At 39.4% G+C, this 19,893-nt stretch overlaps 1 protein-coding gene across 1 annotated transcript in view; it reads left to right on the top strand.

The window, feature by feature from the left end:
- The window catches only part of CSMD3 (CUB and Sushi multiple domains 3), a 1,539,978-nt gene that overhangs the window by 865,911 nt on the left and 654,174 nt on the right, over nucleotides 1–19,893 (top strand). Inside the window, exons 15-16 of the mRNA XM_068237930.1 lie at nucleotides 767–949; nucleotides 7,360–7,686. Of these exons, the coding sequence (XP_068094031.1) occupies nucleotides 767–949; nucleotides 7,360–7,686 (510 nt within the window). The remainder of the gene's footprint in view (nucleotides 1–766; nucleotides 950–7,359; nucleotides 7,687–19,893) is intronic.

Genomic DNA, 19,893 nt, shown 5'->3' with positions numbered 1-19,893 from the left:
CCTCCCTCTTTCCATCTAGTATAATTAGCCTGATGCCTCCCTTAATCCCTTCCTTTCCCACTCCCTCCCTTTCAGTATTGGTAGCTAGCTCACCTTCACACCGCAGCAGCCATCAGTGTCACTCATTTATCTGCTCATCTCCAATGCAGAAGCTTCCTCTTCCTTTCTGTCTCCAATGCTGCCCAAGTCCAGAGCCGCTGGCCACAATGCAAATGTGCACAGCTGCACAGGCAGCTAGCAGCAGAGTACTACGATCAGGCACTCGCCTGGTCTCCCTGCATTACAGCATTTGCAAGCTTGCAAATGCTGCAACAGTTTAGCCTGCTGCTTTGGTGCCCTTGCTCCTGTGGTGCCCTAGGCCATGGCCTAGGCGGCCTTGGCCTTAATCCGGCCCTGTCAGCAAGCAGTCACCAAGCAGCAATAACGTCCCTCCCCCCACCCCCACTTTTGGGGAGAGAAAATGAGTCTTATAGTGTAAAAAAATACAGTAGATGCAGTAATGTGGTATTTTCGCAGGATTTTCAATTTCTGATTCCCGTTTTCCAATTTCCAAGTTCCGATCAGAAATGAGGAAACTACATTTCCATTGAATCTGAATGAACACCCTTTGTTGAAATGGTGGTTGCCATTAATCTGAGCTACGAATATGTAGAGAATGTGGAAGGGCACCTTACTGGTCAACAAACAACAAGACTTTCTATTTATATAATCATAGAAATGTAAAGTTATTTATATATTTAATTGTCTTTTTTTCTTCTTATTTCAGAAATTGAAAAAGAGAGCTGTGGGGACCCTGGGACTCCTTTGTATGGTATTCGAGAAGGCGATGGTTTTTCCAACGGAGATGTGTTGAGATTCGAATGTCAGTTTGGATTTGAATTAATAGGACAGAAGTCAATAACCTGCAAAGAAAACAATCAGTGGTCGGCCAATATACCGATATGTATTTGTAAGTATATATTTCTTTCTTGACGTTATTCAGGGTTGTAGTTCTGTGGAACGTTTCAGCTCTGCACACAATTCTCTAAACACAGTTTAAAAAAAATAAAAAACAAACTAAAACACAAGAAAAGTCAAACTTTACACAGAGATGTGGAGGAGATGGGGTGCCAGGACATCCTAGGGAGAAAAAAACACAACGATAACAGGATCCCAGATAGCATAGTATGTGTTACTTTGAACAAAAGAATAGTAAATAAAGTGTCTACTCACAAAAGTATGTTGGAACTAACCACTGGAAGCAGGTGAAGACAATTAACTCAACTCCACTCGGGATATCCAGCTTAGACTGGGTGCAGTCAGTGGCGTAGCTAAGGAGCTGTGGGCCCCGAAGCAAGTTTTACAATGGGGCCCCCCAAGCACTCTATACATAACGATTGATACGGCGCACCAAAACCTGACAATGGCGACTACACTAACAGAGGTGCAAGAGGGGGTTGGGGAGCAGTTTGTTATTGATTACTGCTATTTAAAGCATCTATAGAAGTGATTATTACCAGCACAGGACCAATAGAGAGCGAATACTGATGTTCAGGGAGGGCCCTATGGGGCCCCTTTGGCCCAAGGGCCCCGATGCGGTCGCAACCTCTGCACCCCCTATTGCTACGCCCCTGGGTGCAGTCACTCTCACTGGTGAAAAAGGGGACTGGCTCTCATCATGATGGTGTCAAATTCAATAAGATGAGGCCAGAACATACCCCTCCAACCTTGTTGGAGTGAGGAATATATACAGTACAAGGGGGTAAAGAGACAATATGCAGCACACAACATAGAAGTTGGAGTTACAATAGCCTTGGCCTCTTTTATAGTTAAATGATTAGGCATGCCGGATCATCAATGAGTGAGAACATTCTTGGGAAAAGCAAGATCATTTTGCAGTGTGTGGGAGGCGAGAGCTGTGTATGTGCGGGTTAGCTCACTTAAGCCACCGTCTCCCTTCCGGTGCATTCTGTGCTGCTTTCCATCTTCTTACACTTCTGCCTTCTAAGCTGGAATTTCCGATCTGAAGGTGGAAGTGCAAGACAATGGAACGCAGCATAGAATGCATCGGCAGAGAGTGGGTGGTTTAGGTGAGTTAACCCTCACATACACAGCTCTCTCACCTCCTGCACAATGCTGGATGGTCTTGCTTTTCACAAAAATGGTCTTGCTCATCCTTATGCTGGATCTCTCGCTAATGTATTGGCATCTCTGTACACATAGTACATTCTTGCCTGATGCACTTTGTAGTGTCCACCTCTGCAAAAGTCAATCTATAGTGTTTACAAACCTTAAAGGACCACACCAGTGAAAAAAGTAAGCAGTTCAAATCTGATAGAACTGACAGGTTTTGGACTAGTCCATCTCCTCATGGGTTAGTCTTTATTTTCAAAAGCATTTCCTGAACAGCAGTTTAACTGCCAAAGCAGTAAGAAACCAGTCACCCTCCCTACTCACCTGCACTCTATTTTGGCAGTTAGACTTAGCAACTGACATTCAGGACATATTTTTGAAAGCAAAGAAAACCCTTAGAATCCCCATGAGAATATGGACTAGTACAAAACCTGTCAGTTCTGCTAGACTTTAATGGCTTACTTTTTTTCCACTGAAGTGGTGACTTCTTTTTATACAAGACAACTTGGAGACAACTTTTCATACAAACAGGTTGTACCTGGATTTTTATTTTTTTTTATTTTTTTTTTTGCTGCTGTTATCCATGGTACACATGGAAATCGGCAGCTAAAGAACTGAAATAGCCCTCCAGATCCACTTCCATCTGTTGGCATTGGATGACAAATTCTACCAGTATCTATAGAAGCTGAGAGCATCCACATCCACAGTACAAATGTCACAGAATGCAAATGAACATCATCCTATGAATGTGCAGGCAATTAGCTGGGAGTCTGCAGCAAATGTGGACAGAATTATTTTTGCAGAGGTCTCACTGGAAGAGTTAGGGAGCAGCAAGGGCAGCATTGTGAAACATTTCCCAGCACATCTCAGATGTATCATTCCGTGCTTTAAGAAAATTGTTAATATGTTATAAAAATTACTTAAAGGACCACTATTGTGAAAATTACCCAACTTAAAATGCATGCATATAAGATGCACACTTATAGAATGCAATATACATTACTTTTTTCTGTCACTAGCAGTAAAAGCCAATACAAATCTGACTGGTTTTGGACTAGTCCATGCCTTTTCAGGGATCCTCAAGGTTTTCTTTATTTTTGAAAGCCCTTACTGAATGGTGGCTGTTCAGTTCAGCTTCCAATGGTCTTCAGTACTGTTCAGACAATTTTTATCAATATTTTGTAACTTTTTCTTACTATTTTAGTAGATTTAACTGGCTGTTTTTGGCACTCCAGTGGCTCAGTTTATTGCCAAAATAAATCATAGCTTTAAAAAAAAATGAAGAAACTAAATGGTTTTAAAAGTTTATGGAAATGATGGAACAAAAAACTGACAAACTCTGAGAAAATGTGTCAGTTTAAAAATAAGTCCTTAAAGAGGAACTGTCGAGAAAATCTTAAAATTTAGAACACATACACACAAGAAGTATGTTTCTTCCTGAGTAAAATGAGCCATAAATTACTTCTTTCCTATGTTGCTGTCACCCACAGTAGGTAGTATAAATCTGACATTATCGACAGGTTTTGGGCTAGTCCATCTCTCCATAGGGGATTCTCAACATGGCCTTTATTCTTTGTAAAGACACTCCCTGAAAAAGATCTATACAAAGATGCTGATCAGCCTCCCTGCTCACTGTACACTTTTTTTGCAGTTGGATGGAGCAACTTCCATTCACTAAGTGCATTTTGAAAATAAAGAAAGCCCTGTGAACCCCCCATGAGGAGGTGGGCTTGTCCAAAACCTGTTGGTTCTGCAGATTTCTACTACTTACTGAAATTGACAACAACATAGGAGAAAAGTAGTTTATGGCTCATTTTACTCTGAAAGGAACATACTTCTTAACTGTATATTTTATATGCAATGTGAGTCCTATGGGAGAAAAGCGCTTTACAAATGTTATTGTATTATTGTATTATTATATTTTACATTTTAAGATTTTTGCGGCAGAGGTCCTTTAAGTAACAAAAACAAGAGATTGGGAAAGGGACTAGTCTATGGTCTAGCAATCTCCTGCTGGAATAAATATGTACAGATATCGACTTTCAGTGTTGCGAAACAAGTCAAACATTAATTTAATTTTTAATGTTTTACTTTGACTTTGAGATCAAACTATGCAAAATTTGGTATTTAATGGGGGTAAGCATCATTGATAGGATGGATATCAGTTGAGCAGCAATGCAAATTCATAAACTTGTCATTTAAAACCTGTAACTATTTCATTTTTGATTTAATAACACGTACAATATGTACAATAATGCTGCTGAAATATGTTACACAGGGAACAATAAAATTGACTCTATAGAGTATCTTCAATGCCAGTGGAAGCTATAAAGGTTATGCCTCCCACACCTGGTAGACAATTGTAACCATGCATAAAAAAATAACCCAGTTATAATGCGTGGACTACATGTGGGCGTAACATAATTCTTTTACAATCTATTTCTCTGGGAAAACAGATCAATGTACATTTACAGTGATAATTCACTAAAACGAGTGAGATGTAAATGTCAATCTTTTCACTTCAGAGTTATTTGACCCCAAAACATTAGTCTTATATGATGGATTTAGTAACTTGCATGGATGACAGAACTGCAGTAGTGTACATGAATATATGTTGTAACTCGTTTGATGCTCAACCAATCCATGATAACCCCAACCTCAATTAAACCACAATTTAAGAGAAATATTCAGGAGACTGCTGGGAGATTACACATATGAAGAAGGTGGCAGAACTGACAAACTAGACTAGACAGATTGAAAATTAACGATACCTGGAGTGACGTGCTCCAACATACAAGTGGGGATCCATCCATCCATAGCCTCGCACTGAAAGAAGAGATCAATATTTATGAGAACATCAGCACTCCCACTTGCAATAGGCATGCAATAGTACAAGGCAATAAGGTAGATAATTCAAAAAAGGAGCAAAAGAGCCTGTACATAAACACTGCACCACCAATTTCAATGTACAAAAAGTACAGCTTTTATTGAACAGTAGAAAAAACAATCATAAAACCATCTAAAAAGAGGAAACAACCTCTAGAGAACACCTATATAGACACATGATAATGTCATAAGTATAGTCTCACCTCTGATTTCTGTAAAGTACCTGCACTGCAAAAAGGCCCAAAACTGGGGTTCAAACTTTGAACCCCAATAATGGGAAAAGCGACCCGGGCCAGACTAATATAAATTGCCTGTGATAAACTACGTATGGTGCTAAAGAAAATAGAGGAAGAACCTAGAAATCAGTAAAGTGGTATGCTCAGGGAACAAATCATTTATATATTAAAGTGTTGGATGCTTAATGATGGACAAACACACAGTAAGTGATAACAGGTAGGGGGTAAAAAAGTGTTATACTATTCCAGCCCAGGGTCACCAAGGTCACCAAGGTGGAGGCAGTAATAGTCGCAGGCAGAGGGAGGCACAGAAACGCTCCACGTGTGGCGTGGTCTACTCAACCACTTCTTCAGGAGCTCACTGAAAGAAGAGGCTCAGAATCAAGATATGTACTTATTTTCAACAGAGAAATAAACCACAGATGTTAGGTATTTCAAATTTGATAGACACACATTAACCACTGTACGACAATAAAATTAATAAAAAAAAGTCCCATCAGCAATCAGATGCCACCAACAGAAAGTTATTTTGGTGGGCAAAAAAGGAAGTAAAATTAATTTAGCTGCTAAGTTGTATGACTGAGTAATAAACTGTTAAAGCTGCAGAGTACAGAATTGTAAGAAATGGCCTGTCACTAGGGGGGTGCAAGCCTGTGGTCCTCAAGAGGTTAAACACAACACACTACACTAAAAATACAGAAACAACTGGAGCCCAAATGGTTCCGTATGTCACATGTTAAATGGCAAATGTAAAAAAAAGGTTGTGGTACTCATGAAGGAAGGTTGCACAGGCGGCAACCAACCACTGAAGGCAGGTGGAGATTTTTAAACCACTTCGGTAACCAGCTGGAACTGGATCAATTCACACTCTTGGCAAAACAACAAAGGAGGGGAGTATCTAGAGCAGGCATGGGCAAACTTGGCCCTCCAGCTGTTAAGAAACTACAAATCCCACAATGCATTTGCCTTTATGAGTCATGACTGTGACTGTCAGACTCCTGCAATGCATTGTGGGACTTGTAGTTCCTCAACAGCTGGAGGGACAAGTTTGCCCATGCCTGATCTAGAGCCAAGAATGGAGCCTCTTATCTATCATTGGGCATCTCCCCCCCCCCCCTTTGTACACTATAACTTACTAACACCATCCCCCAATCAAATCAAATCAAGTTCCTATCATGTAGGCTAAAAACTTTAGAGTGATGTTTCTTTTATCTGACCCACTAGCTAATTTGTCAGACCATATGCCCTGGATTCATTTGCATACTTGATGTTACACATTTAATGGTGTTTCATTGTTTATAGTTAGTGAACATTTTGAGACAAAATTGTATAGTGCATCAATGAGGAGATGTTATAAATGAGGAGACTATAGATGAACAATGAATAAACCATTTTTGCCTTGCCAAAGTTTTCACGATCATTTTTAGATTTTCACAAAAAAATAAGAATGTTTGCAGAAATGCAAAATTAAATTCATAAAAATTAATTGGGCACAGCAAAAAAAAATAAAACATTAACCTCCATGATTTCATTCAAATTTGTGAAAATCCAAAACATTTTCATCAGCTGAGACAAAAATATAAGTTTGAAAATGATCACCCCTAACGTTGACCCTATGTTTATGCATATACTTTATGCAAACCTCTAAAACGTACCTGGAGTGTTAGATTGTGTTAAAGAGGAACTGCAGTGAAAATAATGTAATAAAAAAGTGCTTCATTTTTACAATAATTATGTATAAATGATTCAGTGAGTGTTTGCCCATTGTAAAATCTTTTAAATCCCTGATTTACATTCTGACATATATTACATGGTGACATTTTTACTGTTGGCAGGTGATGTAGCTGTTGCATGTTATATTTGGCAGTTGGAAACAGCTGTAAACAGCTATTTCCCACAATGCAGCCAGGTTCACAGACAGGAAACTGCCAGGAGTACCACGGTCCTCAGAGTTTCTTGTGGGAGGGGTTTCACCACAATCAGTCATACAGCACCCCCTGATGGTCTGTTTGTGAAAAGGAATAGATTTCTCATGTAAAAGGGGGTATCAGCTACTGATTGGGATAAAGTTCAATTCTTGGTCTGAGTTTCTCTTTAATACATATCTGAATTTGGTCTTTTACAGTTCCATGCTTATCGAATTTTACTGCACCCATGGGAACGGTTCTCTCTCCAGACTACCCCGAAGGATATGGAAACAACCTGAACTGTATATGGACTATAATTTCTGACCCAGGCAGCCGTATCCATTTATCATTTAATGACTTTGACTTGGAATCTCAGTTTGACTTTCTTGCTATTAAGGATGGAGATTCTTCCGAATCACCAGTATTGGGAACTTTCACAGGGGCTGAAGTTCCATCACATCTCACCAGCAACAACCACATACTACGCCTGGAATTCCAAGCAGACCATTCAATGTCTGGACGAGGGTTTAATATCACCTATAGCAGTAAGTGATATATTACTATTTAGCACATGCTGTTATTATTTATTTATTTATTATTTATATAGTGCTGACATCTCTCACAGAGCTTCATGGAGTATATAGTCCTGCCACTAACTGTTCCCCAGAGGGACTCACAATCTGATCAATGCCAGTTATACTACCAACAATACTGTTTTTAATTTTTTAGTTCTTTTCTTTTTTTTTTTTAATTACTATATATATATATATATATTTATATATATATATATATATATATATATATATATATATATATATATATATATATATATATATATATATATATGCATTGTTTATAGTATCCACAATGGCTATATGACTCATATCAGTGTGACACTTCACTTCAAGAAAATGAAAGAGGAACAGAATTATAGCAATAAAAAATATCATCATGCAAATGTACACCAAAAAAGAAAGACATTTTCATGGAAATTTGTTCAAACAACCTTTCCCCTGAGTTTTATCCCAGAAGATATTTTCACTCCTTGGTCTTCATGCAAATAATGTTCCTCCAGAGTTTTATCCGAAGAAATAATTTTTCATCTTCTTTACAAAGCAAGTTTTGGAACACTTTGCAATTTAAAAAAGATCTCAAAGTCAGTAAAAAAAAAATACCAAGGCCTATTTTGAATATTTTCTTACTTGCTGTTGACTTAAAAAAAAAATGTATATTTTAAAAACTCAGGAGAAAAGTTAATTGAATATGGGCTCTTATCAATAAAATACCTTTACAGCTCTTAATCAGCAAGAGGATACTCAAAATAAGTTTGATACTACATTTTATCTACTTTTTAGAACTTTAAAGCGGACCTCCAGTGAACCTTTGCCTCCCTCTGTACCCCTCCCTCCATGTATCCTTAGTGATGACAGATAATTCCATGTGCGACTGGTGGCACCATAGTATGGCAGTCTCAGCTCTTGACTTTCGGAGGTTATTCTCCCCCTTCATTCCAGAACAGAAAGCCCCGTTTGTACTTGGCAAAATAAATTATTCTGATTCTGATATCCCATATTCACTAGCACTCTTCTGCTATTAAGTTATAAACATGTGCCATGTCTTCTTCTTGTAAATCACCTCCGAGGACTGTGTGCCGCAGGAGTTCCTGGACGTGCAGACTTCTACCAACCAACACGGTTTACAAGAAGAAAGACACAGCAGGTGATTATAACTTTATATAGGAAAAGGATTCAATGAATATATGATATACACTGCAGATCCGCTTTAATTCAGTACTAAAAATGCAAAATGCTAAAAGGTTATTTTTATAGAGAAGATGAACAATTTTCTGCTAGGACTAAATTATGGAAAAAAATTGAATTTTTTTTTTTTTAATGAGATTTTTTTTTTTTTTTATGAGATTGGTTTTTTTTTATGAGATTGTCACAAAAGTGGTTTAACCACTCACTCCCATTAAAGTTGTCAGTGCCCAATCCTGGACAGCCTTTCATTAGGTAACCATTCATTTTGTAACAATTTAAAAGTATATGTTTGTTAAACCATACCTGTGGATGGGAGAGTGGTCCCTTGGGTTCCTGAATCCCACCTTTGGCCATGTGTCCTTTAGGGGTGGGTCACCCATTCCACGGGAAAAAGCACATATAGATTTGAGAACTTTTTTTTGCCATTATCTGGCAGCAATGGTTAAAGACCACACATTGGTTCATAATATGCTAGCATGTAATTGTTGGTGATTTTATTGGTTATGTGGAGAATAAATGATTTTCTGTTTTTGGTATTGCCTTGCTTGTCTTTAGTATTATATGAGGTTGGATTTTGCAATCAGTTCTGAAGGAGCAGCATTTCATTAGTCAGATGTCAATCCACATAATATTAGCATAAATGTTTGAATCAATTCAGATCTATTTGCATCTCAACTAGCGTACTCAGGACTGCATGCACCAAGCTTCCTTGCTTATGTTTAGGTAATGGCCTCAATTCAGTAAGCAGTTTAGACTAGTCTATAGATGGTTTTTAGTGTACTGATGGTTTGGTGTAATGTTTTAGACCAATTTCTAGACCTGGTCTAAAACATTATGTAATTAGGTCAATAAAGCAGGGGTAATGATCAAAATATGCAATTCACAAAGGCAAACAAGGAGTAACCAGGCCCACTTTTTTTCTGACAGAGATTAGACCAGCTGATTTCTGTCAGTAAAATAATCCTGTGAGGTATTTTAGATGTGAGGATGGAGCCTTTTGAATTAATTATGCAGGAGTTTAATTGTATCCAGAGGAGAGCTCATTAGAGGAGAATGATGTCAGTCATAGCTACTCATTTGTGAATTACATCTTTTGAGCATTTCCCGTGCTTTACTAACCTAATTACCAAATGTTTTAGACCAGGTCTAAAAACAGGTCTAAAACGTTTGGTAATTATAAGTGAATTCCCTTTTGATGCAACTGATTTACACCAAACCATCAGTAGACTAAAAACCATCAGTAGACTAGTCTAAAGTGCTTAGAGAATTGATGCCACTGAATCTTTAGAGTGTCAAACTTTCTGTTCCATTGTGTTGCTTCTGGGTTTGATGGGTTTGAAGAAATTAGGGATGTCATGACTTATACCGTCCCACCTGGGGTTCTCTAGTTTTCCAGCTATGTAAGGCATTACTCACAATGTTGATTCACAGTTTCAGGTTATCTTCTTTGTTGCTTTGGTGTTCCCATTTGACTTTGCTGTTGTTTTCACAAAGTCCTCATCTTTGTGGCCAAATATGTCTAAAGCTTCTCTTAGATGTTTGTATTTTTTGTTATTTGCCTGTGTTGTGATAATTACCATATTGGCCAATTAGTGAAAAGCTCTAAGAACATCCAGGTTATGTTCCAAGGAATGGTGGGAGTCAAAAAGAGGCCACATACTTACATGGATATTTTATTTTCTAGACATTTTTACCCATTAAAATCTTAACTCAAATGATCTAGCCGTTGACGATGGCTTAGCCAGTAAACATATTTCTGTTTAACTTTTAATTGCCCGCTAACTTACAGTTCAAGAACAATCTGTTCAGAAAGTTTACGTCTACCTTGGAGCTCATTAATAGTTTGATGCTTTAACTAAGAAGACGATTGGATATGTTTAATGTCAACCCTGTTGATTTTGAATTACTTGTCTCATCTCATCGCGGCTCCCAAAACAACTAATTGTTTTTGCTAAGGCCAGGATCATGCAATTAATAACAATATATATTTAGTGTCTTTCCAAAGTGACACTAGTGGATAATACTGTCACCAATAAGTTCTCAAAGTGTAATTGTGGAGCATGAATGTTAAATTGACTGTGACATATGTCACACCAGCTTGGTACATAAAACTGCTGTTTTGCCAGTAGGCTTTTTCTTTTTCAATGCTAAATATTCTCATTTGACTGAAGTTCAGTAACCACGCATGACTTCCAGTGAGGTCCTGTCTTTCCAAGCTGAAACATTTCTATAAAATTCATACGCTACATGCACCTAATTACACTTCGAGCAACAGCGGGAGGAAAAAAAATAAAGAGCTGGTCAAAAAAGCTCTATATAAAAACCCCAGTATATTTTTCATCAGCTGTTAATAACTCAGTTGATTTAACAGTGAGCTTAAGCGGTGCGCTCATAAAATGTTGAAAGGAAAGTTCAAGATTGCCCACATTAAGCTCTACGCCTTTCGCTGAGCTGCAAGCGGAGGGCTAAGCATGCAAATTAAATGCAGTTAAATTAAACTGGCTTATTCGCCAAACGTTTTGTAATTCTGTTCAACTGGTCTTGTGAATCAGGTAGCCCTAAACTATTTCTGTCACGCAGAACAGATTGCAACCCAATGTGACCTTTATGTACAGCACTGGGAGCAAATTCTGACCAGTCATGGTCACACCCAGCAACTTAGACACTGATTAATGGTTAATATGATACTGTATATTTATATTCACTATATTATGTATTTATAGAGGGCAAACTGCCTTTGCATCACTTTGCAAAGTACATTGTTGTACCAGGAACTGTCCCTAAGCTTATCTAAGGGTATTTTTAACCACTTCATCCCCAAGGGGTTTTTACCTTACCAGACCAGTGCAATTTTCACCTCTTTTCAGCGCTCCTCCTTTTCATTCGCAATAACTTTAATACTAATTGTCACAACAAAATGATCTATACCTTGTTTTTTTTTTTTTCACCACAAATTAGTCTTTTTGTGGGCAATACCTGTTTTCAGTAAGTACTTTATTTTCTATGCATTTTATAAGGGAAAAAAACAAGAAAAAAATGAATTTTTTTTTTCCCAATTCTATCCCCTAAAGTTTAAAATAAGCAACACTACTATAAATAAAACCCACCCATTTTATTTGCCCATTAATCCCAGCTATCCCAAAATGTAAATTATGTTCCTAGTACAATATATGGTGACAATATATTATTTGCAAATATAGGTGTAATTTTTCAGTTTTCGTTTTTTCCAGTCCATAATTACAAGCCCTTATATACTAAAATAATGGTAATATAACCTCATGACTTACATATTAAAAAAGCTGAGTCCCTAAGACAACTATTTCACATATTAAAAAAGCTGAGTCCCTAAGACAACTATTTCTTTTTTTCTTTTGGGGGGGGAGGGGAGGGGGCTTTGGATGGAATTCATTTTATTAATTTGTAATTATAAGTGTATGTGGTGTGTGTAATTTTACTTTTCTGTCACTAGATGGCACTGCAAACACTATCCTGGTTTACCAGAAAGTGTTCATTTTTTTTTAGACTTTTTACATGCTTTTAGTACTGTTATGAATGGACATGGCCCCTGATCACGATCATGTACATGCATTCCAGACATTCCTGTTGGTTAGGGGAATGCTTGTTCCCCTTTACAAATCACGGAGCTCTGAGTACCAGCTGGTACGGGCGGGTGCACGTGCACAATGGCGGTGGGGGCAAGCAATGCATTAAAACGTCTAGGAGATGTTAAGAGCGCAACGTTTTAATGTGGTGGCTTGCCACTAACATTTTATGGAGCAAAGAAAAGCATTAGTAGCAAATAAAAGAGTGTCATATTTTTATTTTCAGTTATATAGCTTTCTTTTATAACATTGCATAGTTCTCTAATATATGCAGTTTACAAACTACACTCTGTGTTTTAAACTATGAAACAGAGCAGAGCTAATGATCCTTTGAACCTTTCTGCAATAAAACCTAATCTGAAGTTCTTTCACTGTTTTTTTGATGTATAAGTACTTCAGAAAACAGCGCAGTCTTTAAACCCAAGTTGGGCTGGAGAACTCAGAGAAGGTCTTTTTGCATAGATATCTGAAGTTTCTTAACTCTTCCTGTACTCATAACATATCTGTACTGGACTCATATCTTTGCTACTAAAGTTCTATTTCTTTACTACACGTACAATTCATTGGCCCATATGCAATTCACTTTTTCTCAGACATCTTCTCCTAGGTGATATTTCTACATCTTGTCAATAAAATGATTTTTAAGCCAACAGAAGGCAAAAAAATACTCAAAATAATTTTGATAATACTACTTCACCTACTTTTTGGTACTTGTTTAGTTGAAAAGTGCTGGAAAGTTATTTTAAATAGAAAATGAAAAATTATCTCCTAGGAGAAAACGCAGGTGAAAAAGTGAATTGCATATGGCCCATTATCTCATAAATTTATTTTCACTTCCAGATTCCCTTTAATCCAACTTTATGGGCCATATCCTATTACTGAAGTGAGTTCTTAATTTAGGCAATGGGCGCATCGCCTAATCCTAATTGAGTTATGATCCCCCCAGGCGGAAAAGAACTCGCTTGGGCGATATAATCGCCCAGCGAGTTCTTTACACGGTATCCAGTTACCGTTTGCATGCCTCTGGGAAGCGATGCTTCCTGGTACACATGAGCGGTAGCTTAGACCTGCAAAAAGCAGGTCAAAAGCAGCAAACGCACAATGTGGCCGCAGCATCTGGGGGTCTCCTTTAATAAGGAGACCCCCAGAGCTCCCCGTCGGGTCACCGCACACCTTAGAAACCCCCCACGTAGCCGCGCCGGGCCCCCCTGTTAACATACATACCGCTGCTGATCACCCGACACCTCTCACCGCCAATTCCGTTGCTTAATTACAGTGTATGTAACACTGTAATGACTGTTCGCTTAGGAGCCCGCGCAAAGCATCTTTGAATCTGCAGCCGGGGCTCCCCATTGGTCCGCTGTCTGAGCCATTTTATTGGTTAAGACAGCGGACCAATGAGGAGCCCCGGCTGCAGATTCAAAGATGCTTTGCGCGGGCTCCTATGCGGACAGTACTTACAGTGTTAGATACACTGTAATTATGCAATGGAATTTGCGGCGAGAGGCGTCGGGTAATCAGCAGCGGTATGTATATTAACAGGGGCGCCCGGCGCAGCTACATGGGGGGTTTCTAAGGTGTTTGAGGGGGAGCTCTGGGGGTCTCCTTATTAAAGGAGACCCCCAGATGCTGCGACGGAAATGGCGGCGATGTTTGGCGGGTGAGTGCGCACGTGTGGGGAGCGAGGCCATGGTGCTGAAGGACAGCACCACAGCGTAAACCTCACTTCCCATCGCCTGGTAATAGGGAGCATCGCTCCGGCTTTCTCCTGAGTAATGCTCCCTAATCATCGGCCATCGCGCGAAGGATATGGGCAATAGGATTTGCCGCTAATCCTCACACGATGGCAAGGTGATAAGTAGCTCACATCTGCAAGCTACTTATCACCTTGAATATGATATGGCCCTATCTATATATATATATATATATATAAAATCGTGTGTGTGTGTGTGTGTGTGTGTGTGTGTGTGTGTGTGTGTGTGTGTGTGTGTATGTGCCGCGATCACTCAAAAACGCCTTGTCCAATTTGAACTAAACTTGGTATACAGATCCCTTACTACCTGGGATGGTATGTTCTGGGGGTCTCGCGTCCCCCCTGCACACCTGGGTGGAGCTACAAACAGCTAATCAGATTTCACTCATTCATGTCAATGAAAAAAATGTTAAGGGCTGCCTTTCTCCTGGTAATCAAGCCAGAGTCCCCACACTTGGCACAGTTGGTCACTTGGTGACCAAGATTACAAATGCAGAAAAAGTGGGTGGGTCATAAAACAGCCAATCAAATTTCAGCCATTCATTTTAAATGGGAAACTGTAAACTTCAGTCATTCTTACACTGTTAATGGCAGGGTTCTCAAACTTGCCACACTTGGTCACTGGGTGACTAGTATAAAGTAGGTGGAGCCTACAACAACCAATCAAAATTGACCTATTGATTTTCAAGGGGAATATTTAAACTGTTGTCATTCTTATACTGTTAATGCCAGAGACTTTAAACTTGCTACAGTCAGTCATTGGGTGACTGGGGTTCAAATTCACTAAAGGGGCGGTGCCACAAACAGCTAATCAGATTTCTTTGGTGGATAAACTGCTTCCATTCACACATTTTTGATGCCAGGAACCTGAAAATTCACAAACTTGGTCACTGAGTGACTGTGTTTCAAGGTTACAAAAAGTGGGCGGAGCCAAAAAAAATTCACTGGGAAAATTTAAACTGCAGTCATTCTTACATTGTTAATGGCAGGGTTCTCAAATTTTGCCCTAAATGGTAACTGGGTGACTGAGGTTAATGTTCAGGGAAGTGGGTGGAGCCTAGCCAATCAAAATTTACCTATTGATTTTCAAGGGGAATAATTAAATTGCTACCATTTTTACACTGTTAATAGCAGATGCCTCAAACCTGCTACAGTTGGTCATTGGGTGACTGGAGTTAATATGCTGGAGAGGGGTGGAGCCACAAACAGCCAATCCGATTTGTTTAATTTCTATGGGAATATGCAAATTATTGAGGCCAAAGACACCAAAACTCACAAACTTGGTCGTTGAGTGTTTGTGTGGTAGGGGAAGAAAAAGTGGGTGGAGCTAACACCAGCAAAATACATACCCGGGCAACGCCGTGTCATCAGCTAGTGTCTTATAAATAAAAGTTTTATGATTTAAATGCATTCTACTCAAATTATCAATTCAAAGGTGACTTCAAAATAATTTAAAGCATACCTGAGCTGAAAATCTTTAGAGAAACGGGATAGAGCTGGCATATATAGTGACCTTTCCTGATGGCCATCGCTCCCCTGTTCTCCTGTGTCCCCCTCCTTTTGCTTTTAAAGCTCCCTGGTGGCCTCTTCCATCCGTCAGCGTGCGACCATGGCCAGGAGCACTCTGCACATGTGCATGACGTCACAATCACTTTATATGCCGGCTCCCCCCATTTCTCTGAATAGTTTCGGCTCAGGTATCCTTTAAAGCAAAGGCTAAAGATAATAAATTTGATTGCACATCATAAACTTCTAAAACTCAAGATTCGCCTTTGATGTGTTTTTTTTCCAACTGTGACAATGGATAGCTTACCACTCTTGCTATGTGAGTTTATTTTTGACAGTCAGTCCCCTTGTGGAGTAATGTACACATTACAGTTGAAAATTACTAAAAGTGTTACTTAAGGGAAGATTATTTTTCCCCCTGAAGTCCTGGGTAAAGCCATCCCTTCGTGTGATGCAATTTTCTGAGGACTTTATTGCAACTTGTCTTCTCGGGATCAAAAACTGATTAAGTAATCAACATGAAATGGAAGGGAAAACAGCTGCACTGCCCATATGCGAGTTGTTAGTCGCCCAGCCTGAATTGACTTAAACCTGATGTGACACCGAGAAAGCTTTGCTTATTTCACGACAAATCGAGTTTGCTGTGACAGAAGTTAAAAATGTTGCCCAAGGCATCACAGGCTGCATCCAAGCCTCTCATTCACTAATGATTTGTATTAAAGGCCGGCGTCGGGCAAGGTGTTTTACAGCAGTGATCAAGTATCCAGATTAAGATGTATATTATCTACATGTCTGAAGTAGTCAACGTGTTAAAGCAGAAAAACTATAAGTGCTGCTAAATAACCAACCATCACTTGTAGAGTCTGCCCAGCCGGTAGGCCAAGACGTTACAATGTCAGAATAACACGTTTTATGATTACTAGGTAAATTGCAATGAAGGATGGGAAATTTACATTTAGACTAAGCCAGAGACAGAAGCAGCCTGCCTCATGTGTGCACTTTGCTACCTGCTAAAATTGCCCTGTATGATCACAAAGCAAAGAAGGCCGGGTACTGTCCAAGTGCATTTATTGAAGTCACGATAGACAACCAATACATTTTAACATGTCATGATACAGGACAGTACCAAAAAGTCTCAAGAACTGCACAACTCCGTTAAGAACTAAATTTATTGAAAAGTTAAAATAACATCAATGTTTTTGTCAATGTAGTGCTTTAAGGAATTAGAGATCATTTGGTACTGAGGACCCCGTTGGTACACAGGGAGGCTCTCACACTCTCCATATTGCCTGATCACAAGGGCCATTCCACCACCCTTGAAATGATACGTGACAGTGATACTGGTGTGCAGTGGGAAAGGTGTGGGTGCTAGGATGTAGACCGACATAGCCATTTGGCGTCTCCATAGGCACATTGTTGACATGCTGAGTTCAAAGCACGTGAGGAATCATCTTTGCTGTGCAGATACCAAATGGCTTTTGTGTAGGCCCACAATGCACCCTAGCACCCACACCCTGCCCACCACATACCATCTTCAGTGTCATGTATCATGACGGCCCATGACTTTTTCTCCCGAGATTTTCAAGCCTTGTCAATAAAATGCTTTTTAAACCACCAGCAAGCAGGAAGATACTCAAAATATTTTACAGTACTTTTTCATCTACTTTTTAATATTTTTTTGGGAATTGCAAAATGCTGAAAAGTGTTTTTTTTTTTAACCATTTTAGCCTTTTGGACGTATCTACTGTGTTTCCCCGAAAATAAGACACTGTCTTGTATTAATTTTTCCTTCAACATATGCGCTAGGGGTTATTTTCGGGGAGGTCTTTTGTGGGGGTAGCCAAATCCCCTTTAGTATTTTGCCTGATTCCCCCTGTATATAGCCAGATCCCCATAGTATATAGCCTGATCACCCCCATATAACCAGATCCCCCTGCATTTAGGCATATTCCCCCTGTATTTAGGCAGATTCCCCCTGCATATAGCCATATCCCCTGTACATAGGCAGATTCCCCCTCTATTTAGGCAGATTCCCCCTGTATATAGCCAGATCCTTCTGTATTTAGGCAGATTCCCCCTGTATATAGCCAGATCCCCCTGTATATAGGTAGATCCCCCCTCTATATAGGCAGATTCCCCCTGGAATATAGCCTATACTCCCCCTGTGTATAGGCAGATGCCTGCTCATTTTAGCTCATCTGTTGTTGGCTCCCAGCCCACTCCTTAAGAAAGTCTGAACCCCGTGGCTTATCCCCCTGCTAATTCAAACTGCAGAGCAGTGGTGAAGGTAGCTAATGTAGTCCAGTAACAGCGCAGCATACAGGAAGTGATCTCTGTTTACTTCCTGTATAGTGTGGCACTGTTATTGGACTACATTAGCTGTCTTTCACTGCTGATCTGCGGTTAGAATTATGCAGAGGATAAGCTGCAGGGGGTCCGGGCTTTCTTAAGCAGGAGGCCCGGAGCCGACCATCAGGAACCGAGGAGATAAAGTGGGTGGTTTAGCGAGGTTAGTGGGGAGGGGGATGGTGAAGGAAGCAGGTACCTAGTATCCCCACTTGTCCACTGTCACTAAGTTTTATTTTAAGGGTAGGTCTTATATTTTGAGCATACTATGTGATAGGTCTTACTTTCAGGGGAGGTTTTAAATTAGGGGAAACACGGTACTGCATCCAAAGGGCTGCTGCCATGCTGCTGCACGCTCTTACAGCCTATCGCGTGCGTACTCGTGTGCTCCTGTGCCACCGCCCTTTATACCAGAGATCAATGAATGGGAACATAGTTCCCATTTTTTGATCCAGGTCCCCATTAGAAAGACTGACTGCTTCTATTAGAAGCCACAATCTTTCTAAGGAAAAAAAAGTTTCACTTCCTCCTTTCACTTCCTGTAAGCGAGAGCGCTTGCATACAGGAAGAAAAAAAATTGACTGAGGCCATCTTGTGGCCAAATAGTAAAACTACATCTACATACATTTTTTTTAAATAAACCCATAAAAAATTACATTTAAAATTAACTATTTACATCCAACACTCCAAAAAAATACCCAAATAAAACTTTTAATTAAAAAAAAAATACAATTAAAAAAAAATAAAAAACATAAATAGTTACCTAAGGGTCTGCACTTTTTTTTAATATGCATGTCAAGAGGGTATAATACTATTATTTTTTAAATAACAAGTGTATAAATAGTGATGTACGCAAAACTGAAAAAATGCCCCTATATTTCCAAATAAAATATTGGCACCATACATTGTGCTATGGACATCATTTAAATGGAGTAATAACCGGGACAAATTGCAAATAAAATATGTGGGTTTATGGTAGCATGTATTATTTTAAAGCTATACTGTCCGAAACCTGAGAAATAATTATTTTTTCCCTATTGTTTTATATTCCCCTTAAAAAGCATTTAGAAAAAAAATAATTCTTAGCAAAATGTACCACCCAAAGAAAGCCTAGTTGGTGGCGGGAAAAAAAATAGATCAATTCATTGTGATAAGCAGTGATAAAGTTATTGGCAAATGAATGGGAGGTGAAAATTGCTCGTATGCATAAGGTGAAAAATGACTGAAGAGGTTAAACAGAAGATGAAAATTCTCTCCTTAGGCGATAAATTGAATTGATTAGGGGTCGACATGTTGAAATGGTTTGATTGTCTATCAGGACTTTGATCAACACACTAAGACAGTGCCTGGCTTTTTGCTTCTTAATCACATTTACCTCCTGCATTGTTTGTTGCTGTGAGTATGCCCTGCATGGCCATCTAGTTTGGCCCTTCTAGGGATGGGAAAAGTGCTTCTATTTCAAAATGTGCTGCCCAGTCTATAGATGCTCTGCTTTGTAAATAGTGCTGGCGTGTTCCTTTCGCTCCTGCTGGACTAAACTTGTCTGTAGCAGGTGACTGGCCAGGCTATACTGGGAATAGTCCACAGTAAGAGGCTGGGTAAATGATTAGTGAATGTTAGAGGGTTTTCAGGTTCTGACACCACCCTCTCTCTGATCTCAGTTTTCTCAGACTGGAGAAGAGAAGGTTGGACAGTATAGAATCATGAAACGAGAAACTGCAAGCACTGAAATAGCTATTTCTGTGGTGTGACAGTAAAACCACCTGGCCTTTTTGGCAGCAGTAC

The sequence above is a fragment of the Hyperolius riggenbachi genome, chromosome 5, assembly GCF_040937935.1.
Source record: "Hyperolius riggenbachi isolate aHypRig1 chromosome 5, aHypRig1.pri, whole genome shotgun sequence".
Classification (NCBI taxonomy): Eukaryota; Metazoa; Chordata; class Amphibia; order Anura; family Hyperoliidae; genus Hyperolius; species Hyperolius riggenbachi.
Note: the sequence above shows the minus strand (reverse complement) of the source record. Positions and strands in the feature narration are given on the sequence as shown.